Source organism: Pristiophorus japonicus, chromosome 26 (assembly GCF_044704955.1).
Source record: "Pristiophorus japonicus isolate sPriJap1 chromosome 26, sPriJap1.hap1, whole genome shotgun sequence".
Taxonomy (NCBI): domain Eukaryota; kingdom Metazoa; phylum Chordata; class Chondrichthyes; family Pristiophoridae; genus Pristiophorus; species Pristiophorus japonicus.
Window position 1 is genome coordinate 12,813,158 of NC_092002.1, and position 24,559 is coordinate 12,837,716.

A 24,559-nucleotide genomic window follows, 5' to 3' on the forward strand; every position below is an offset into this window, starting at 1 on the left:
ACGGATGTTAAGCGTAAGGCCCATGCTTTCATATGCCTCAGTGAACACATTGACTATATCCTGGAGTTCAGCCTCTGAATGTGCACAGACGCAGGCATCGTCCGCGTACTGCAGCTAGACGACAGAGGTTGGGGTGATCTTGGACCTGGCCTGGAGGCAGCGTAGGTTAAACAGCTTCCCACTGGTTCTGTAGTTTAGTTCCACTCCAGCAGGGAGCTTGTTGATTGTGAGGTGGAGCATGGCGGCGAGGAAGATTGAGAAGAGGGTTGGAATGATGACGCAACCCTGTTTGACCCCGGTCCGGGTCTGTAATATTTCATCAATATTTATCTCTCAATCAACATCACTAAAACAGATTATCTGGTCATTGTCACATTGCTATTTGTGGGAGCTTGCTGTGCGCAAATTGGCTGCCGCGTTTCCCACATTACAACAGTGACTACACTTCAATTGTACTTCATTGGCTGTAAAGCGCTTTGATAGGTCCGGTGGTCATGAATGGGGCTATATAAATGCAAATCTTTATTTTCCTCATTCTATGCCCCTCCCCCAACTTCTCAAACCCCCTCTCAATCCCTCTCTCACCGTCCCCCTCCTTTCCCCTTTCCGTTCTCTCCCCTCTCCTCTCTCCCTCCCATCTCTGCTCTCCCGCTCCCCTCCACCCTCCCTTTCCATTCTCTCCCATCTCCTCCCCTCCCCTCTCTCTCCCATTCCCTGCCCTCCCCTCCCGCCCATCCCCTCCTCTCTCTCCCATCCCCTCCCCTCCCCTCTCTCCCATCCCCTCCCCTCCCCTCTCTCCCATCCCTTCCCCTCCCCTCTCTCCCATCCCTTCCCTCCCATCCCTTCCCCTCCCTTCTCTCCCATTCCCTCCCCTCTATTCCATCCCCTCCTCCCTTTCCCATCCCCTCCTCCCTTTCCCATCCCATCCCCCCTTTCCCATCCCATCCCATCCCTCCCCTCCCCTCTCTCCCATCCCTTCCACTCCCCTCTCTCCCATTCCCTCCCCTCACCTCTCCCGCTCCCATCCCTCCTATCTCGGCCCTCCCCTCCCCTCCCCTCCCCTCCCATCCCTCCTATCTCTGCTCTCCCCGCCCCTCCCCTCTCTCCCCCTCCCATCCCTCCTATCTCTGCCCTCCCCTACCCTCCCCATCCTCTCTACCCCTCCCATCCCTCCTATCTCTGCCCTCCCCATCCTCTCTACCCCTCCCATCCCTCCTATCTCTGCTCTCCCCTCTCCCACCCCCTCCTCCCATCCCCCTCCCTTCTCTCCCCATCCCCTCTCTCCCACCCCTCCCTTCCCTCCTATCTCCCACCCCTCCCCTCCCTCCTATCTCCCACCCCTCCCTCCTATCTCCCACCCCTCCCCTCCCTCCTATCTCTGCCCTTCCCCACCCCCTCCCTTCTCTCCCCTCTCCTTCCCATCCCCTCTCTCCCACCCCTTCCCCCCTCCTATCTCTGCCCTTCCCCACCCCCTCCCTTCTCTCCCCTCTCCTTCCCATCCTCTCTCTCCCACCCCCCTCCTCCCCTCCCTCCTATCCCTGCCCTTCCCCACCCCCTCCCTTCTCTCCCCTCTCTCTCCCTCCCCTTGTTCACTGTGTCTCACTGACTCTCACTGGGAAAGGAGAGAGAGCGGATCCCCGGGCCCGAGCGGCTGTTGGGCGGAGTCTCACCCGGAAGCCGCAGAGAAAGTTACTGAGCCCGGGGAGAGCGGGCGGACCGGAGGGTCAGAGACAGAGAGAAACAGAGCGGGCGCAGACATGGGAAAGAAGGTGGCGATCTTCGGCTCCACCGGGATGACGGGACTCGCGACCCTGACGCAGGCAATCGCTGCAGGTGAGAAAGTGCCGAAGCCTGAGGGAGACTGACCGCCCACTGACCAGTGATAGCTGGGAAAGTGACCAGGCACTGACCAGTAACATCTGGGAAACTGATCAGTGAGAGCTGGGAAACTGACCAGGCACTGACCAGTGAGAGAGGGGAAACTGACCAGGCACTGACCAGTGACGGCCGGAAAACTGACCACCTACTGACCAGTGAGAACTGGGAAATTGACCAGGCACTGACCAGTGATGGCCAGGAAACTGACCACCTACTGACCAGTGAGAGCTGGAAAACTGGCCAGACACTGACCAGTGAGGGCCGGGAAACTGACCACCTACTGACCAGTGAGAGCTGGTAAACTGACCAGGCACTGACCAGTGAGAGCGGGGAAACTGACCAGGCACTGACCAGTGGGAGCAGGGAAACTGACCAAGCACTGACCAGTAAGAACGGGGAAACTGACCAGGCACTGACCAGTGAGAGCGGGGAAACTGACCACCTACTGACCAGTGAGAGCGGGGAAACTGACCAATGAGAGCTGGGGAAACTGACCAGTGAGCGGGGAAACTGACCAGCGACAGCAGGGAAACTGACCACCTACTGACCAGTAAGAGCGGGGAAACTGATCACCTACTGACCAGTGAGAGCGGGGAAACTGACCAGGCACTGACCAGTGAGGGCGGGGAAACTGACCACATACTGAACAGTGAGAGCAGCGTGGCTCGGCCGAAGCCTGGGAGCTTATTTCGCTCTGAACGCTCAGCGGCCTGCTCTCTGCCAGGGGCTATGTTTGGGAACAGGAATCAGCCAATGATCGAGCGAGCCAGGAGGGTGCGACTCGTCTCTGTTTAACATTAAATTGCCCGGATAGATTGCCTGTAGTACTGCTTTTAGTCTTCCTCCGCTGGTTAAAGCATCAATTCTAAGTGGCAAATACAATTTTAAGTTATACAATAAGTTGCATAAGATTCTTGATGCACCTGCTGCCCTGATCTAAACACACCAGCATTTCAGGTAGTTATTATCTGCTGTCTGGATGTCCTCTATTAATGTTCAAAAAAAGAAATGACGCCTTTAAATAGTCTCAGGATGTCCCAAAACACTTTACAGCCAATGAAGTACTTTTTGAAGTGTGGTCACTGTTGGAATGCAGGCAACGCAGCAGCCAATTTGCGCACAGCAAGCTCCCACAAAGAGCAATGTGATATTGACCAGATAATCTGTTTTTTATTGATGATTGAGGGATAAATATTGACCAGGACACCGGGGGCGGGGGGGAAACTCCCCTGCTCTTCTTCGAAATAGTGCCGTGGGATCTTTTGTGTCCACCTGAGAGGGCAGTCAGGGCCTCGGTTTAATGTCTCATCCAAAAGACGGCACCTCCGATAGTGCAGCACTCATAGAATCATAGAAATTTACAGCACGGAAGGAGGTCATTTCGCCCCATCGTGTCCACGCTGGTCGAAAAAGAGCTATCCGGCCTAATCTTACTTTCCAGCTCTTGGTCCAAAGCCCTGTAGGTTTCAAGTGCACATCCAAGTTCTTTTTAAATGTGATGAGGGTTTCTGAAATTTCCCCTCAAATCCCCACTAAACATCCCCCCAATTACTGTAAATCTATGCCCCCTAGTAGTTGACCTCTAGCTAAGGGAAATAGGTCCTTCCTATCTGATACGTCCTTACTATACAGTATAAATGCACTCGAGGCCCATGCTTGAGAGAAGGTCAGTCTGTGACCTGTCCTTTATTTCATAGCACTCAAGTGAAGGAAGTGGGTGGAGCTTCCCCTTTTATATCTGAAGGTCTAGGTTAGGAGTGTCTCCCACAAGTTCACCACCTAGTGGTCAGTGTTCTCACAGTGTACAACTTAGGTCAGATTATACATGGGTAACAATGCTGGTTGAATACATGACATCACCTCCCCCCCCCCCCCAAAGTCTTATTGGGATCACAGGTTGAGTCTCTCTGGTGGTTTACGCTCCCTTGTAGAGCGCCTGAGTTGGGGCTCCGGTTGTTGGGCGCCGGCCTGAGTGTCTGCTGTTTGCGGTGCCTCAGGCCTGTCCGGACTGCCCACAGTGACTGGGCTCTCCTCCCTTTGGTTCCTGTGTTCGGTCACCTGTGGTGGAGTGAACTCTACATCATGTTCTTCCTCTGCTTCTTCTATGGGGTTGCTGAACCTCCTTTTTGTTTGATCCACATGTTTGCAGCAGATTTGTCCATTGGTAAGTTTAACTACCAGAATCCTATTTCCCTCTTTGGCAACCACAGTGCCTGCGAGCCATTTGGGCCCTGCAGCGTAGTTGAGGACAAAAACAGGGTCATTACATCAATACATCCCGCCCTCACATTCCTGTCACGGTAGTCATATTGTGATTGGCTCCTGCTCCCGACAATTTCTTTCATGATGGGGTGTATAAGGGATAACCGGGTTTTGAGCGTCCTTTTCATTAGCAGCTCTGTGGGTGGAACCCCTGTGAGCGAGTGTGATCGGGATCTGTAGGCCGACAGGAGGCGTGATAAGCGGCATTGTAGGGAACCCCCTTGGATTCTGAGCATCCGCTGTTTGATTATCTGCACTGCTCGTTCTGCCTGGCTGTTTGAGGCCGGCTTGAACAGTGCCGTTCTAACATGGTTAATTCCATTGCCTGCCATGATGTCCTGGAATTCAGTGCTTGTGAAACACGGGCCAGTGTCGCTGACCAAGATGTCCGGTAGACCGTGGGCAGCGAACATTGCCCGTAGACTTTCTACTGTGGCAGAGGATGTACTTGAAGTTAAAATGTCACACTCGATCCATTTGGAGTAGGTGTCTACTACAACCAAAAAAATTTTTCTCATGAAAGGACCTGCGTAGTCCACATGGATGCGTGACCAAAGCTTGGCGGGCCATGGCCATGGGCTAAGGGGGGCTTCCCTGGGCGCATTGCCCAGCTGGGCACACATGTTGCACCTGCGAACTCAAAGTTCCAGATCTGCGTCTATCCCTGGCCACCAAACGTGTGACCTGGCAAATGCCTTCTTCATGACAATGCCCGGGTGCTCATTGTGGAGTTCTCTGATGAACACCTCTCTGCCCATTTGGGGCATGACTACGCGGTAGGCAATCGGCCTGAATCGAGAGTTCATCCTTGCGCCTGTGAAATGGTTTAAATTTCTCAGGGCATGCCCTGTACGTGGCTGCCCAGTCCCCATTCAGGATACATTTCTTGACTAGAGACATTAGCGGGTCTCTATTTGTCCAGACTTTAATCTGACTGGCTGTCATGGGTGAGCCTTCGCTTCCGAAAGCTTTAACAGCCATGACCATCTTAGCAGCATGCTCGGTAGCCCCCTCAGTAGTGGCTAGTGGGACCCTGCTGAGTGCATCGGCGCAGTTTTCGGTGCCCGGTCTATGCCGAATTGTGTAGTCATAGGCGGCTAAAGTGAGTGCCCACCTCTGTATGCGGGCCGATGCGTTTGCATTTATGGCCTTGTTGTCGGCCAAAAGGGACGTTAGGGGTTTGTGATCTGTTCTCCAGCTCAAATTTCCTGCCAAACAGGTACTGGTGCATTTTCTTTACTGCATATACACATGCGAACGCCTCCTTTTCTACCATTCCGTAGCCCCTTTCTGCCTGAGACAGACTTCTGGAGGCATAAGCTACCGGCTTTAACTGACCCTTGGCATTGACATGCTGCAACATACACCCGACTGCATAGGACGACGCATCGCACGTTAACACAAGTTTCTTACATGGGTCATATAGCATTAACAGATTGTTGGAACATAACAAATTGCGTGCTCTATTAAAAGCCCTTTCCTGGCTGTCCTCCCAGACCCATTCGCGACCTTTGAGTAGGAGCACGTGTAGCAGCTCTAGCAGCATACTCAATTTGGGAAGAAAGTTACCAAAATAGTTCAGGAGCCCCAGGAATGAACGCAGCTCCGTCGTGTTACGGGGTCTGGGTGCTCTCTGGTTCGCTTCCGTCTTGGACGCAGTAGGGCTGAACCCGTCTGCTGCTACCCTCATCCCCAGGAATTCTAACTCTGGAGCTAGGAAGACGCACTTCGCCTTTTTCAGTCGCAGACCTACCCGGTCCAGTCTGCGTAGCACCTCCTCCAGGTTGTGGAGGTGTTCTTCAGTATCGTAACCTGTAATGAGGATGTCGTCCTGTAAAACCACCGTTCCTGGAATCGACTTGAGGAGGCTTTCCATATTTTGTTGGAAGATCGCGGCAGCCGAGCGAATCGCGAACGGACATCTGTTGTACTCAAACAACCCCTTGTGTGTCGTGATGGTGGTCAGCTTCTTCGACTCACTCGCCAGCTCCTGGGTCATGTAAGCTGAGGTCAGATCCAATTTTGAAAAAAGTTTGGCACCGGATAGCGTCGCTCTCGGTAACGGGTACTGGTCTTGGAGTGACACCCGATTGATGGTGGCCTTGTAATCGCCACATATCCTGACCGACCCATCCGCCTTGAGCACCGGCACAATCGGGTTCGCCAGTCACTGACTTCGACTGGCGAGATGATGCCTTTCCTCAGCAGGCGGTCCAATTCGCCTTCTATCTTTTCCCGCATCACGTACGGCACCGCTCTGGCCTTGTGGTGTACTGGTCTGGCGTCCGGGTTTATGTGAATCACTACCTTGGCCCCCATGAAAGTGCCAATGCCGGGTTGAAATAATGAGTCAAATTTGTCCAGGATCTGTGAGCATGATACTCGCTCCACAGAGAAAATTGCATTGGCATCGCCCCATTTCCAGTTCATGACAGCAAGCCAACTCCTCCCGAGTAGTGCGGGACCGTCCCCTGGGAGAATCCAGAGTGGCAGTCTGTTCTCCGAATCTTTGTGGGTCACGACTACCGTGGCGCTGCCTAGCACCGGAATGATCTGCTTTGTGTAAGTCCGTAGCTGTGCGTCAATCGGCGATAATTTTGGCCTCCTGGCCTTGGACGGCCACAACTTTTCGAACTGTTTGATACCCATCAGGGACTGGCTGGCCCCCGTGTCTAGCTCCATTGATACTGGGATGCCATTGAGGAGCACTTTCATCATTATTGGTGGCGTTCTGGTGTATGAACTGTATACGTGCTCCACATGAACTCGCTGAACTTCAGCTTCCAGCGATTTCCCCGAGTGTTCATTTCTGCAATTTCTGCAGGTATTTTGCTCACCTCTGCAAACTCCGGCTGAGTGTGTGCCTCCACGCCTCCAGCATGAGCTGCTGTTTGAAACAAAAGGTCCCTTGCCAGTTGATCGTCTCTGACTGCCCCTGTTATTGCCCGGAGAACTGTGTGCTGCTTTAACAATGTTGAATCTCTCTCCCAACCATTCCTTAACACAGTAACTCTCGTCTGTTCTGCTAGTGGCCATGCTTGCGTGGTTTAAATCCCAGTTTCTTGTCGTCATTGATACGTCCTTACTATACAGTATAAATGCACACGAGGCCCATGCTTGAGAGAAGGTCAGTCTGTGACCTGTCCTTTATTTCATAGCACTCAAGTGAAGGAAGTGGGTGGAGCTTCCCCTTTTATATCTGAAGGTCTAGGTAAGGAGTATCTCCCACAAGTTCACCACCTAGTGGTCAGTGTTCTCACAGTGTACAATTTAGGTCAGATTATACATGGGTTACAATGCTGGTTGAATACATGACACTATCCACTTTATCTAGGCCGCCCATAATTGTATGCACCTCAATAAGGTCTCCCCTCCTCTGTTCCAAGGAAAAGAGCCCCAGCGTATCTAATCTTTCCTCATAACTAAAATTCTTCAGCCCAGGCAACATTTTCATAAATCCCCTCTCCAGTGCAATCACTTTCCAGAACGGCACGCAATACTCCAGCTGTGGCCTAACTAGTGTTTCATACAGTTCAAGCATAACCTCCCTGCTCGTGTATTCCATGCTTCAGCTAATAAAGGAAAGTATTCCGCATGCCTTCTTCCCTCAGCATTGCATTGCACTGGGAGGATCAGTCTGGATTGTGTGTCTCTGGAGCACGACTGATGATGGGCCGCACCAACCCCCGCCATGGTTTCCTCCAATGCCCCCCCCACGCTCCCTCTCCCAGGACTTACTCGGGGCCTGCAGGTGAGATTAGTGGGAGACGGCCCTGTTAGCACACTGAGGACCTTTCTGCGGGGCCTCCTAGGCCGGGTTCCCATTGCAAACACACCGTAAGTTAAGCGTCCGATAACTGGCAAGTATGGGACTCTGCCCTCCACCACCCCCCCCCAGAGTACCCACCCTATAACACAGAGAGACAGGGAGTTCACAACCAGCTCCTTCCTACACTTCAAATATCCCATTGATTGGCTGTAAAGCATTTGAAAGAAAGACAGACTTGCATTTCCATAGCGTCTTTCATGACCACCGGACCTCCCAAAGTGCTTTACAGCCAATGAAACACTTTTTGAAATGTAGTCACTGTTGTAAAGTAGGAAACGCAGCAGGCAACTTGCGCACAGCTAGCTCCCACAAACAGCAATATGATATTGACCAGATAATCTGTTTTCATGGTATTGATAGATACATATTGGCCAGGAGACCAGGGAGAACTCCCCTGCTCTTCTTCGGAATAGTGCCATGGGATCTTTTACGTCCAACTGAGGGGGCGGACGGGGCCTCGGTTTAATGTCTCATCCGAAGAACGGCACCTCCGACAGTGCGGCACTTCCTCAGCACTGCACTGCAAGTGTCAGCCTAGATTTTTGTGCTCCACTCTCTGGAGTGGGACTTGAACCCACAATCTTCTGACTCAGAGGCGAGGGTGCTGCCCACTGAGCCACAGCTGACAGATTCGCTTTGAGACGACCTGAGGTCGTGAATGGCGCTCAATAAATGCAAGTTCTTTTCTGTAAATGGAAAAGATTGGATTCCTCAAGATTCGTGCTTTGAGCAAACCTGCAAACCTTCCAGATAATTGTGTGTTTGGTTGCAGCCAATGTTTGCTGACTCACGCTCACATGCTGGGAGGGGGGTTTTGATTACTCATGCTCACGAGTGTTGTCAGCCGTCAGTTGATGCCTTGCTCTGTTGATTAAACAACAGCTTGGAATTGGCAGATAAGTGGAGCGGCTTCTGGCTACACTTATCTGTCTGCCCAGGAGAGGGAGGTGGGGGTTATCAACGAACGGCTCACAGATCAGGGTGGGAGGAATTCTTCGTGTTCCTGTAATCAGAAGGCAGACGCATCGAGTTAGTCAGACCACCCGCAGAAAACAATCCTCTCCGAGCTCTTTTGTCCGACACTGTGAACTGGTACAAGACACTGTCAACTGGTTCAGGACAGTGACAACTGGTCCAAGGCACTGTCAACTAGTCCAAGACACTGTCAACTGGTCCAGGATACTGTCAACTAGTCCAGGACACTGACAACTGGTCCAGCACACTGTCAACTGGTCTTAGACACAGTTAACTGGTCCAGGACGCTGACACCTGGTCAAAGACACCGACAACTGGTCCTAGACACTGTCAACTGGTCCAGGACACTGTCAACTGGTCCAAGACACTGTCAACTGGTCCGAGACACTGTCAACTGGTCCAGGACACTGACGACTGGTCCAGGACAATGACAACTGGTCCTAGACACTGTCAACTGGTCCGAGACACTGTCAACTGGTCCAAGGCCCTGTCAACTGGTCCAAGACCCTGTCAACTGGTCCAAGATACTGACAACTGGTCCCAGACACTGAAAGCTGGTCGAGGACACTGACAACTGGTGCTAGACACTGTCAACTGGTCCAAGACCCTGCCAACTGGTCCGAGACACTGTCAACTGCTCCTAGACACTGACAACTGGTCCGAGACACTGTCAACTGGTCCTAGACACTGACAACGGGTCCTAGACTCTGTCAACTGGTCCAGGACACTGACGACTGGTCCTAGACACCGTCAACTGGTCCTAGACACCGTCAACTGGTCCTGGACACTGTCAACTGGTCCTGGACACTGTCAACTGGTCCAGGGTACTGTCAGCTGTTCATAGACACTGTCAACTGGTCCAGGTTACTGTCAGCTGTTCCTAGACACTGTCAACTGGTCCAATATACTGACACCTGGTCTTAGACATTGTGAACTGGTCCTAGGCACTGTCAACTGGCCCTTGACACTGTCAACTGGTCAAAGACACTGTCAACTGGTCCAGGATACTGTCAACTGGTCCAGGATACTGACAACTGGTCCAAGACACTGGTAACTGCTCCTAGACACTGTCAACTGGTCCAGGACACTGTCAACTGGTCCAAGACACTGACAACTGGTCTTCGCCACTGCCACTTGGTCCAGGACACTGTCAGCTGTTCCTAGACACTGTCAACTGGTCCAATATACTGACACCTGGTCTTAGACATTGTGAACTGGTCCTAGACACTGTCAACTGGCCCTTGACACTGTCAACTGGCCCTTGACACTGTCAACTGGTCCAAGACACTGTCAACTGGTCCAGGATACTGTCAACTGGTCCAGGACACTGACAACTGGTCCAAGACACTGTCAACTGGTCCAGGATACTGTCAACTGGTCCAGGATACTGTCAACTGGTCCTAGACACTAACAACTGGTCCCAGACAGTGACAGCTGGTCCAGGACACTGGCAACTGCTCCTAGACACTGTCAACTGGTCCAGGCCACTGACAACTGGTCCTAGACACTGTCAACTGGTCCAGGACACTGACGACTGGTCCAGGACACTGTCAACTGGTCCAGGACACTGTCAACTAGTCCAGGACACTGTCAACTGGTCCTGGACACTGTCAACTGGTCCTGGACACTGTCAACTGGTCCAAGACACTGACAACTGGTTCTAGACACTGACAACTGGTCCAGGGTACTGTCAGCTGATACTAGACACTGTCAACTGGTTCAGGACACTGACGACTGGTTCTAGACACTGTCAACTGGTCCAGGACACTGTCAACTGGTCCAGGACACCGTCAACTGCTCATAGACACGGTCAATTGGCCCTTGACACTGTCAACTGGTCCAAGACACTGTCAACTGGTCCAAGACCCTGTCAACTGGTCCTAGATACTGACAACTGGTCCCAGACACTGACATCTGGTGCTAGACACTGACAACTGGTGCTAGACACTGTCAACTGGCCCATGACACTGTCAACTGGTCCAGGACACTGTCAACTGGTCCAAGACACTGTCAACTGGTCCAAGACCCTGCCAACTGGTCCGAGACACTGTCAACTGCTCCTAGACACTGACAACTGGTCCGAGACACTGTCAACTGCTCCTAGACACTGACAACTGGTCCGAGACACTGTCAACTGGTCCAAGACACTGACAACTGGTCTTAGCCACTGTCACTTGGTCCAGGACACTGTCAGCTATTCCTAGATACTGTCAACTGGTCCAATATACTGACACCTGGTCTTAGACATTGTGAACTGGTCCTAGGCACTGTCAACTGGCCCTTGACACTGTCAACTGGTCAAAGACACTGTCAACTGGTCCAGGATACTGTCAACTGGTCCAGGACACTGACAACTGGTCCAAGACACTGGCAACTGCTCCTAGACACTGTCAACTGGTCCAGGACACTGTCAACTGGTCCAAGACACTGACAACTGGTCTTAGCCACTGTCACTTGGTCCAGGACACTGTCAGCTGTTCCTAACACTGTCAACTGGTCCAATATACTGACACCTGGTCTTAGACATTGTGAACTGGTCCTAGACACTGTCAACTGGCCCTTGACACTGTCAACTGGTCCAAGACACTGTCAACTGGTCCAGGATACTGACAACTGGTCCAGGACACTGACAACTGGTCCAGGACACTGTCAACTGGTCCAGGATACTGTCAACTAGTCCAGGATACTGTCAACTGGTCCAAGACACTGTCAACTGGTCCAGGATACTGACAACTGGTCCAGGACACTGACAACTGGTCCCAGACACTGACAGCTGGTCCAGGACACTGGCAACTGCTCCTAGACACTGTCAACTGGTCCAGGCCACTGACAACTGGTCCAAGACACTGTCAACTGGTCCAGGATACTGTCAACTGGTCCAGGATACTGTCAACTGGTCCTAGACACTAACAACTGGTCCCAGACACTGACAGCTGGTCCAGGACACTGGCAACTGCTCCTAGACACTGTCAACTGGTCCAGGCCACTGACAACTGGTCCTAGACACTGTCAACTGGTCCGAGACACTGTCAACTGGTCCTAGACACTGACAACTGGTCCAGGACACTGTCAACTGGTCCTAGACACTGTCAACTGCTCCTAGACACGGTCAATTGGCCCTTGACACTGTCAACTGGTCCAAGACATTGACAACTGGTCCAAGGCCCTGTCAACTGGTCCGAGGCCCTGTCAACTGGTCCGAGACCCTGCCAACTGGTCCGAGACACTGTCAATTGGTCCTAGACACTGACAACGGGTCCTGGACACTGTCAACTGGTCCTGGACACTGTCAACTGGTCATGGACACTGTCAACTGGTCCTGGACACTGTCAACTGGTCCAGGATACTGTCAACTGGTCCAGGATACTGTCAACTGGTCCTAGACACTAACAACTGGTCCAAGACACTGACAACTGGTCCTAGACACTGACAACGGGTCCTGGACACTGTCAACTGGTCCTGGACACTGTCAACTGGTCCTGGACACTGCTACTGGTCCTGGACACTGTCAACTGGTCCTGGACACTGTCAACTGGTTCTGGACACTGTCAACTGGTCCAAGACACTGACATCTGGTGCTAGACACTGACATCTGGTGCTAGACACTGACAACTGGTCCATGACACTGTCAACTGGTCCATGACACTGTCAACTGGTCCAGGACACTGTCAACTGGTCCAAGACACTGTCAACTGGTCCAAGACCCTGCCAACTGGTCCGAGACACTGTCAACTGCTCCTAGACACTGACAACTGGTCCGAGACACTGTCAACTGCTCCTAGACACTGACAACTGGTCCGAGACACTGTCAACTGGTCCAAGACACTGACAACTGGTCTTAGCCACTGTCACTTGGTCCAGGACACTGTCAGCTGTTCCTAGATACTGTCAACTGGTCCAATATACTGATACCTGGTCTTAGACATTGTGAACTGGTCCTAGGCACTGTCAACTGGCCCTTGATACTGTCAACTGGTCAAAGACACTGTCAACTGGTCCAGGATACTGTCAACTGGTCCAGGACACTGACAACTGGTCCAAGACACTGGCAACTGCTCCTAGACACTGTCAACTGGTCCAGGACACTGTCAACTGGTCCAAGACACTGACAACTGGTCTTAGCCACTGTCACTTGGTCCAGGACACTGTCAGCTGTTCCTAACACTGTCAACTGGTCCAATATACTGACACCTGGTCTTAGACATTGTGAACTGGTCCTAGACACTGTCAACTGGCCCTTGACACTGTCAACTGGTCCAGGATACTGACAACTGGTCCAGGACACTGACAACTGGTCCAGGACACTGTCAACTGGTCCAGGATACTGTCAACTGGTCCAGGATACTGTCAACTGGTCCAAGACACTGTCAACTGGTCCAAGACACTGTCAACTGGTCCAGGATACTGACAACTGGTCCAGGACACTGACAACTGGTCCAAGACACTGTCAACTGGTCCAGGATACTGTCAACTGGTCCAGGATACTGTCAACTGGTCCTAGACACTAACAACTGGTCCCAGACACTGACAGCTGGTCCAGGACACTGGCAACTGCTCCTAGACACTGTCAACTGGTCCAGGCCACTGACAACTGGTCCAAGACACTGTCAACTGGTCCAGGATACTGTCAACTGGTCCAGGATACTGTCAACTGGTCCTAGACACTAACAACTGGTCCAAGACACTGACAACTGGTCCTAGACACTGACAACGGGTCCTGGACACTGTCAACTGGTCCTGGACACTGTCAACTGGTCCTGGACACTGTCAACTGGTCCTGGACACTGTCAACTGGTTCTGGACACTGTCAACTGGTCCAAGACACTGACATCTGGTGCTAGACACTGACAACTGGTCCATGACACTGTCAACTGGTCCATGACACTGTCAACTGGTCCAGGACACTGTCAACTGGTCCAAGACACTGTCAACTGGTCCAAGACCCTGCCAACTGGTCCGAGACACTGTCAACTGCTCCTAGACACTGACAACTGGTCCGAGACACTGTCAACTGCTCCTAGACACTGACAACTGGTCCGAGACACTGTCAACTGGTCCAAGACACTGACAACTGGTCTTAGCCACTGTCACTTGGTCCAGGACACTGTCAGCTGTTCCTAGATACTGTCAACTGGTCCAATATACTGATACCTGGTCTTAGACATTGTGAACTGGTCCTAGGCACTGTCAACTGGCCCTTGATACTGTCAACTGGTCAAAGACACTGACAACTGGTCCAGGACACTGACAACTGGTCCAAGACACTGTCAACTGGTCCAGGATACTGTCAACTGGTCCAGGATACTATCAACTGGTCCAAGACACTGTCAACTGGTCCAGGACACTGACAACTGGTCCAGGACACTGACAACTGGTCCAAGACACTGTCAACTGGTCCAGGATACTGTCAACTGGTCCAGGATACTGTCAACTGGTCCTAGACATTGTGAACTGGTCCTAGACACTGTCAACTGGCCCTTGACACTGACAACTGGTCCAAGACACTGTCAACTGGTCCAGGATACTGTCAACTGGTCCAGGATACTGTCAACTGGTCCGAGACACTATCAACTGGTCCTAGACACTGACAACTGGTCCAGGACACTGTCAACTGGTCCTAGACACTGTCAACTGCTCCTAGACATGGTTAATTGGCCCTTGACACTGTCAACTGGTCCAAGACATTGACAACTGGTCCAAGGCCCTGTCAACTGGTCCGAGACCCTGCCAACTGGTCCGAGACCCTGTCAATTGGTCCTAGACACTGACAACGGGTCCTAGACACTGTCAACTGGTCCAAGGCACTGACGACTGGTCCTAGACACCGTCAACTGGTCCTGGACACTGTCAACTGGTCCTGGACACTGTCAACTGGTCCTGGACACTGCTACTGGTCCTGGACACTGTCAACTGGTCCAAGACACTGACAACTGGTCTTAGCCACTGTCACTTGGTCCAGGACACTGTCAGCTGTTCCTAACACTGTCAACTGGTCCAATATACTGACACCTGGTCTTAGACATTGTGAACTGGTCCTAGACACTGTCAACTGGCCCTTGACACTGTCAACTGGTCCAAGACACTGTCAACTGGTCCAGGATACTGACAACTGGTCCAGGACACTGACAACTGGTCCAGGACACTGTCAACTGGTCCAGGATACTGTCAACTAGTCCAGGATACTGTCAACTGGTCCAAGACACTGTCAACTGGTCCAGGATACTGACAACTGGTCCAGGACACTGACAACTGGTCCCAGACACTGACAGCTGGTCCAGGACACTGGCAACTGCTCCTAGACACTGTCAACTGGTCCAGGCCACTGACAACTGGTCCAAGACACTGTCAACTGGTCCAGGATACTGTCAACTGGTCCAGGATACTGTCAACTGGTCCTAGACACTAACAACTGGTCCCAGACACTGACAGCTGGTCCAGGACACTGGCAACTGCTCCTAGACACTGTCAACTGGTCCAGGCCACTGACAACTGGTCCTAGACACTGTCAACTGGTCCGAGACACTGTCAACTGGTCCTAGACACTGACAACTGGTCCAGGACACTGTCAACTGGTCCTAGACACTGTCAACTGCTCCTAGACACGGTCAATTGGCCCTTGACACTGTCAACTGGTCCAAGACATTGACAACTGGTCCAAGGCCCTGTCAACTGGTCCGAGGCCCTGTCAACTGGTCCGAGACCCTGCCAACTGGTCCGAGACACTGTCAATTGGTCCTAGACACTGACAACGGGTCCTGGACACTGTCAACTGGTCCTGGACACTGTCAACTGGTCATGGACACTGTCAACTGGTCCTGGACACTGTCAACTGGTCCAGGATACTGTCAACTGGTCCAGGATACTGTCAACTGGTCCTAGACACTAACAACTGGTCCAAGACACTGACAACTGGTCCTAGACACTGACAACGGGTCCTGGACACTGTCAACTGGTCCTGGACACTGTCAACTGGTCCTGGACACTGCTACTGGTCCTGGACACTGTCAACTGGTCCTGGACACTGTCAACTGGTTCTGGACACTGTCAACTGGTCCAAGACACTGACATCTGGTGCTAGACACTGACATCTGGTGCTAGACACTGACAACTGGTCCATGACACTGTCAACTGGTCCATGACACTGTCAACTGGTCCAGGACACTGTCAACTGGTCCAAGACACTGTCAACTGGTCCAAGACCCTGCCAACTGGTCCGAGACACTGTCAACTGCTCCTAGACACTGACAACTGGTCCGAGACACTGTCAACTGCTCCTAGACACTGACAACTGGTCCGAGACACTGTCAACTGGTCCAAGACACTGACAACTGGTCTTAGCCACTGTCACTTGGTCCAGGACACTGTCAGCTGTTCCTAGATACTGTCAACTGGTCCAATATACTGATACCTGGTCTTAGACATTGTGAACTGGTCCTAGGCACTGTCAACTGGCCCTTGATACTGTCAACTGGTCAAAGACACTGTCAACTGGTCCAGGATACTGTCAACTGGTCCAGGACACTGACAACTGGTCCAAGACACTGGCAACTGCTCCTAGACACTGTCAACTGGTCCAGGACACTGTCAACTGGTCCAAGACACTGACAACTGGTCTTAGCCACTGTCACTTGGTCCAGGACACTGTCAGCTGTTCCTAACACTGTCAACTGGTCCAATATACTGACACCTGGTCTTAGACATTGTGAACTGGTCCTAGACACTGTCAACTGGTCCAGGATACTGTCAACTGGTCCAGGATACTGTCAACTGGTCCAAGACACTGTCAACTGGTCCAGGATACTGACAACTGGTCCAGGACACTGACAACTGGTCCAAGACACTGTCAACTGGTCCAGGACACTGACAACTGGTCCAAGACACTGGCAACTGCTCCTAGACACTGTCAACTGGTCCAGGACACTGTCAACTGGTCCAAGACACTGACAACTGGTCTTAGCCACTGTCACTTGGTCCAGGACACTGTCAGCTGTTCCTAACACTGTCAACTGGTCCAATATACTGACACCTGGTCTTAGACATTGTGAACTGGTCCTAGACACTGTCAACTGGCCCTTGACACTGTCAACTGGTCCAGGATACTGACAACTGGTCCAGGACACTGACAACTGGTCCAGGACACTGTCAACTGGTCCAGGATACTGTCAACTGGTCCAGGATACTGTCAACTGGTCCAAGACACTGTCAACTGGTCCAAGACACTGTCAACTGGTCCAGGATACTGACAACTGGTCCAGGACACTGACAACTGGTCCAAGACACTGTCAACTGGTCCAGGATACTGACAACTGGTCCAGGACACTGACAACTGGTCCAAGACACTGTCAACTGGTCCAGGATACTGTCAACTGGTCCAGGATACTGACAACTGGTCCAGGACACTGACAACTGGTCCAGGACACTGTCAACTGGTCCAGGATACTGTCAACTGGTCCAGGATACTGTCAACTGGTCCAAGACACTGTCAACTGGTCCAAGACACTGTCAACTGGTCCAGGATACTGACAACTGGTCCAAGACACTGTCAACTGGTCCAAGACACTGTCAACTGGTCCAGGATACTGACAACTGGTCCAGGACACTGACAACTGGTCCAAGACACTGTCAACTGGTCCAGGATACTGTCAACTGGTCCAGGATACTGTCAACTGGTCCTAGACACTAACAACTGGTCCCAGACACTGACAGCTGGTCCAGGACACTGGCAACTGCTCCTAGACACTGTCAACTGGTCCAGGCCACTGACAACTGGTCCAAGACACTGTCAACTGGTCCAGGATACTGTCAACTGGTCCAGGATACTGTCAACTGGTCCTAGACACTAACAACTGGTCCAAGACACTGACAACTGGTCCTAGACACTGACAACGGGTCCTGGACACTGTCAACTGGTCCTGGACACTGTCAACTGGTCCTGGACACTGTCAACTGGTCCTGGACACTGTCAACTGGTTCTGGACACTGTCAACTGGTCCAAGACACTGACATCTGGTGCTAGACACTGACAACTGGTCCATGACACTGTCAACTGGTCCATGACACTGTCAACTGGTCCAGGACACTGTCAACTGGTCCAAGACACTGTCAACTGGTCCAAGACCCTGCCAACTGGTCCGAGACACTGTCAACTGCTCCTAGACACTGACAACTGGTCCGAGACACTGTCAACTGCTCCTAGACACTGACAACTGGTCCGAGACACTGTCAACTGGTCCAAGACACTGACAACTGGTCTTAGCCACTGTCACTTGGTCCAGGACACTGTCAGCTGTTCCTAGATACTGTCAACTGGTCCAATATACTGATACCTGGTCTTAGACATTGTGAACTGGTCCTAGGCACTGTCAACTGGCCCTTGATACTGTCAACTGGTCAAAGACACTGACAACTGGTCCAGGACACTGACAACTGGTCCAAGACACTGTCAACTGGTCCAGGATACTGTCAACTGGTCCAGGATACTATCAACTGGTCCAAGACACTGTCAACTGGTCCAGGATACTGACAACTGGTCCAAGACACTGTCAACTGGTCCAGGATACTGTCAACTGGTCCAGGATACTGTCAACTGGTCCTAGACATTGTGAACTGGTCCTAGACACTGTCAACTGGCCCTTGACACTGACAACTGGTCCAAGACACTGTCAACTGGTCCAGGATACTGTCAACTGGTCCAGGATACTGTCAACTGGTCCGAGACACTATCAACTGGTCCTAGAGACTGACAACTGGTCCAGGACACTGTCAACTGGTCCTAGACACTGTCAACTGCTCCTAGACATGGTTAATTGGCCCTTGACACTGTCAACTGGTCCAAGACATTGACAACTGGTCCAAGGCCCTGTCAACTGGTCCGAGACCCTGCCAACTGGTCCGAGACCCTGTCAATTGGTCCTAGACACTGACAACGGGTCCTAGACACTGTCAACTGGTCCAAGGCACTGACGACTGGTCCTAGACACCGTCAACTGGTCCTGGACACTGTCAACTGGTCCTGGACACTGTCAACTGGTCCTGGACACTGTCAACTGGTCCTGGACACTGTCAACTGGTCCAAGACACTGACAACTGGTTCTAGACACTGACAACTGGTCCAGAGTACTGTCAGCTGATCCTAGACACTGTCAACTGGTTCAGGACACTGACATCTGGTCTTAGACATTATCAACTGGTCCTAGACACTGTCAACTGGTCCAGGACACTGTCAACTGGTCCAGGACACTGTCAACTGGTCCTAGACCCTGTCAACTGGACCTAGATACTGACAACTGGTCCCAGACACTGACATCTGGTGCTAGACACTGACAACTGGTGCTAGACACTGTCAACTGGTCCAAGACACTGTCAACTGGTCCAAGACCCTGCCAACTGGTCCGAGACACTGTCAACTGCTCCTAGACACTGACAACTGGTCCGAGACACTGTCAACTGCTCCTAGACACTGACAACTGGTCCGAGACACTGTCAACTGGTCCAAGACACTGACAACTGGTCTTAGCCACTGTCACTTGGTCCAGGACACTGTCAGCTGTTCCTTGATACTGTCAACTGGTCCAATATACTGACACCTGGTCTTAGACATTGTGAACTGGTCCTAGGCACTGTCAACTGGCCCTTGATACTGTCAACTGGTCAAAGACACTGTCAACTGGTCCAGGATACTGTCAACTGGTCCAGGACACTGACAACTGGTCCAAGACACTGGCAACTGCTCCTAGACACTGTCAACTGGTCCAGGACACTGTCAACTGGTCCAAGACACTGACAACTGGTCTTAGCCACTGTCACTTGGTCCAGGACACTGTCAGCTGTTCCTAACACTGTCAACTGGTCCAATATACTGACACCTGGTCTTAGACATTGTGAACTGGTCCTAGACACTGTCAACTGGCCCTTGACACTGTCAACTGGTCCAGGATACTGACAACTGGTCCAGGACACTGACAACTGGTCCAAGACACTGTCAACTGGTCCAGGATACTGTCAACTGGTCCAGGAGACTGTCAACTGGTTCTAGACACTAACAACTGGTCCAGGCCACTGACAACTGGTCCTAGACACTGTCAACTGGTCCTAGACACTGTCAACTGGTCCTAGACACGGCCAATAGGCCCTTGACACTGTCAACTGGTCCAAGACATTGACAACTGGTCCAAGGCCCTGTCAACTGGTCCGAGACCCTGCCAACTGGTCCGAGACACTGTCAATTGGTCCAAGACCCTGTCAACTGGTCCAAGACACTAACCACTGGTCCCAGACACTGACAGCTGGTCCAGGACACTGTCAACTGGTCCTAGACACTGTCAACTGGTCCAGGACACTGTCAACTGGTCCTAGACACTGACGACTGGTCCTAGACACCGTCAACTGGTTCTAGACACCATCAACTGGTCCTGGACACTGTCAACTGGTCCTGGATACGGTCAACTGGTCCAAGACACTGACAACTGGTTCTAGACACTGACAACTGGTCCAGGGTACTGTCAGCTGATCCTAGACACTGTCAACTGGTTCAGGACACTGACATCTGGTCTTAGACATTATCAACTGGTCCTAGACACTGTCAACTGGTCCTAGACACTGTCAACTGGTCCAGGACACTGTCAACTGGTCCTAGACCCTGTCAACTGGTCCTAGATACTGACAACTGGTCCCAGACACTGACATCTGGTGCTAGACACTGACAACTGGTGCTAGACACTGTCAACTGGTCCATGACACTGTCAACTGGTCCAAGACACTGTCAACTGGTCCAAAGCCCTGTCAACTGGTCCAAGACCCTGTCAACTGGTCCAAGACCCTGTCAACTGGTCCCAGACACTAACCACTGGTCCCAGACACTGACAGCTGGTCCAGGACACTGTCAACTGGTCCTAGACACTGTCAACTGGTCCAGGACACTGTCAACTGGTCCTAGACACTGTCAACTGGTCCAGGACACTGGCAACTGCTCCTAGACACTGTCAACTGGCCCTAGATACTCTGAACTGGTTATAACACCCGTCAACTGGTCCTAGACACTGACAGCTGGTCCAGGACACTGACAACTGGTCCTAGACACTGTCAACTGGTCCAGGACACTGTCTACTGGTCCTAGACACTGTCAACTGGTCCAAGACACTGACAACTGGTCCTAGACACGGTCAACTGGTCCTCGACACTGTCAACTAGTCCAAGACACTGTCAACTGGTCCTGGACACTGTCAACTGGTCCAAGACACTGACAACTGGTTCTAGACACTGACAACTGGTCCAGGGTAATGTCAGCTGATCCTAGACACTGTCAACTGGTTCAGGACACTGACACCTGGTCTTAGACATTATCAACTGGTCCTAGACACTGTCAACGGATCCAGGACACTGTCAACTGGTCCTAGACACTGTCAACTGGTCCAGGACACTATCAACTGGTCCAAGACACTGTCAACTGGTCCAGGATACTGTCAACTGGTCCAGGACACTGACAACTGGTCCAGGACACTATCAACTGGTCCAGGATACTGTCAACTGGTCCAGGACACTGTCAACTGGTCCTAGACACTAACAACTGGTTCCAGACACTGTCAACTGGTCCAGGCCACTGACAACTGGTCCAGGACACTGCCAATTGGTGCTAGACACTGTCAAATGTTCCTAGACACTGTCAGCTGTTCCTAGACACTGTCAACTGGTCCAATATACTGACACCTGGTCTTAGACATTGTGAACTGGTCCTAGACACTGTCAACTGGTCCAGGATACTATCAACTGGTCCAAGACACTGACAACTGGTCCAGCACACTGTCAACTGGTCTTAGACACAGTCAACTGGTCCAGGATGCTGACACCTGGTCAAAGACACCGACAACTGGTCCTAGACACTGTCAACTGGACCAATACACAGTCAACTGGTCCAAGGTCCTGTCAACTGCTCCAGGAAACTAACAACTGGTCCCAGACACTGACAGCTGGTCCAGGACACTGTCAACTGGTCCAAGACCCTGTCAACTGGTCCAAGACCCTGTCAACTGGTCCGAGACACTGTCAACTGGTCCAGGACACTGACGACTGGTCCTAGACACTGTCAACTGGTCCAGGACACTGTCAACTGGTCCAGGACACTGGCAACTGCTCCTAGACACTGTCAACTGGCCCTAGATACTGTGAACTGGTTATAACACCCGTCAAGTGGTCCTAGACACTGACAGCTGGTCCAGGACACTGACAACTGGTCCTAGACACTGTCAACTGGTCCTAGACACTGTCAACTGGTCCAAGACACTGACAACTGGTCCTAGACACTGTCAACTGGTCCTCGACACTGTCAACTAGTCCAAGACACTGTCAACTGGTCCAGGACACTGTCAACTGGTCCTAGACACTGACAGCTGGTCCAGGGCACTGTCAACTGGCCCAAGACACCGACAACTGGTCCAAGGCACTGTCAACTGGTCCAGGGCACTGGCAACTGGTCCTAGACACTGTCAACTGGCCCTAGATACTGTGACCTGGTCCAAGACAACTGGTCCTAGACACGGTCAGCTGGTCCAGGACACTGTCAACTGGTCCGAAACACTGTCAACTGGTCCAGGACACTGGCAACTGCTCCTAGACACTGACAACTGGTCCTAGACACTGTCATCAGGTCCAGGGCATTGCCAACTGGTCCTAGACATTGTCAACTGGTCCTAGACACTGTCAACTGGTCCAGGACACTGACAACTGGTCCAGGATACTATCAACTGGTCCAGGATACTGTCAACTGGTCCTAGACACTAACAACTGGTCCCAGACACTGACAACTGGTCCAGGCCACTGACAACTGGTCCAGGACACTGCCAATTGGTCCTAGACACTGTCAAATGTTCCTAGACACTGTCAGCTGTTCCTAGACACTGTCAACTGGTCCAATATAATGACCCCTGGTCTTAGACATTGTGAACTGGTCCTAGACACTGTCAACTGGTCCAGGATACTGTCAACTGGTCCAGGACACCCGTCAACTGGTCCAGGGCACTGTCAACTGGTCAGAGACACTGTCAATTGGTCCAAGGCTGTCAACTGGTCCCGGACACTGTCAACTGGTCCAAGACAAGGACAACTGGTCCAAGACACTGTCAACTGGTCCTAGACACTGGCAACTGGTCCTCGACACTGTCAACTAGTCCAAGACACTGACAACTGGTCCTAGACCCTATCAACTGGTCCTAGACACTGTCAGCTGGTCCAGGGCACTGTCAACTGGCCCAAGACACTGACAACTGGTCCAAGGCACTGTCAACTGGTCCAGGGCACTGGCAACTGGTCCTAGACACTGTCAACTGGCCCTAGATACTGTGAACAGGTCCAAGACAACTGGTCCTAGACACTGTCAGCTGGTCCGAGACACTGTCAACTGGTCCTAGACACTGTCAACAGGTCCAGGACACTGTCAACTGGTCCTAGACCCTATCAACTGGTCCTAGACACTGTCAATTGGTCCAAGGCTGTCAACTGGTCCCGGACACTGTCAACTGGTCCAAGACAAGGACAACTGGTCCAAGACACTGTCAACTGGTCCAAGACACTGTCAACTGGTCCTAGACACTGGCAACTGGTCCTCGACACTGTCAACTAGTCCAAGACACTGACAACTGGTCCTAGACCCTATCAACTGGTCCTAGACACTGTCAGCTGGTCCAGGGCACTGTCAACTGGTCCGAGACACTGTCAACTGGTCCTAGACACTGTCAACTGGTCCAGGACACTGGTAACTGCTCCTAGACACTGTCAACTGGTCCAGGCCACTGACAACTGGTCCAGGACACTGCCAATTGGTCCTAGACACTGTCAACTGGTCCTGGACACTGTTAACTGGTCCAGGACACTGGCAACTGCTCCTAGACACTGTCAACTGGCCCTAGATACTGTGAACTGGTTATAACACCCGTCAACTGGTCCTAGACACTGACAGCTGGTCCAGGACACTGACAACTGGTCCTAGACACTGTCAACTGGTCCAGGACACTATCAACTGGTCCTCGACACTGACAGCTGGTCCAGGGCACTGTCAACTGGCCCAAGACACTGACAACTGGTCCAAGGCACTGTCAACTGGTCCAGGGCACTGGCAACTGGTCCTAGATACTGTGACCTGGTCCAAGACAACTGGTCCTAGACACGGTCAGCTGGTCCAGGACACTGTCAACTGGTCCGAGACACTGTCAACTGGTCCAGGACACTGGCAACTGCTCCTAGGCACTGACAACTGGTCCAGGACACTGTCATCAGGTTCAGGGCACTGCCAACTGGTCCAAGACACTGTCAACTGGTCCTAGACACTGTCAGCTGGTCCGAGACACTGTCAACTGGTCCTAGACACTGTCAACTGGTCCAGGACACTGTCAACTGGTCCGAGACACTGTCAACTGGTCCAGGACACTGGCAACTGCTCCTAGACACTGTCAACTGGTCCAGGACACTGACAACTTGTCCAGGACACTGCCAATTGGTCCTAGACACTGTCAACTGGTCCTGGACACTGTTAACTGGTCCAAGACACTGACAACTGGTCCTAGACACTGTCACCTGGTCCAGGGTACTGTCAGCTGTTCCTAGACACTGTCAACTGGTCCAGGA

The 24,559-nt window shown here is 52.1% G+C and overlaps 1 protein-coding gene across 1 annotated transcript in view; it reads left to right on the plus strand.

Annotated features, from left to right (window-relative positions):
• The first annotated feature begins 1,591 nt into the window (after positions 1 to 1,591).
• Positions 1,592 to 24,559, plus strand: part of blvrb (biliverdin reductase B) — a 49,449-nt gene continuing 26,481 nt past the window's right edge. The window contains exon 1 of the mRNA XM_070867837.1: positions 1,592 to 1,833. Coding sequence (XP_070723938.1) covers positions 1,758 to 1,833 — 76 coding nt within the window. The 5' untranslated portion in view covers positions 1,592 to 1,757. The remainder of the gene's footprint in view (positions 1,834 to 24,559) is intronic.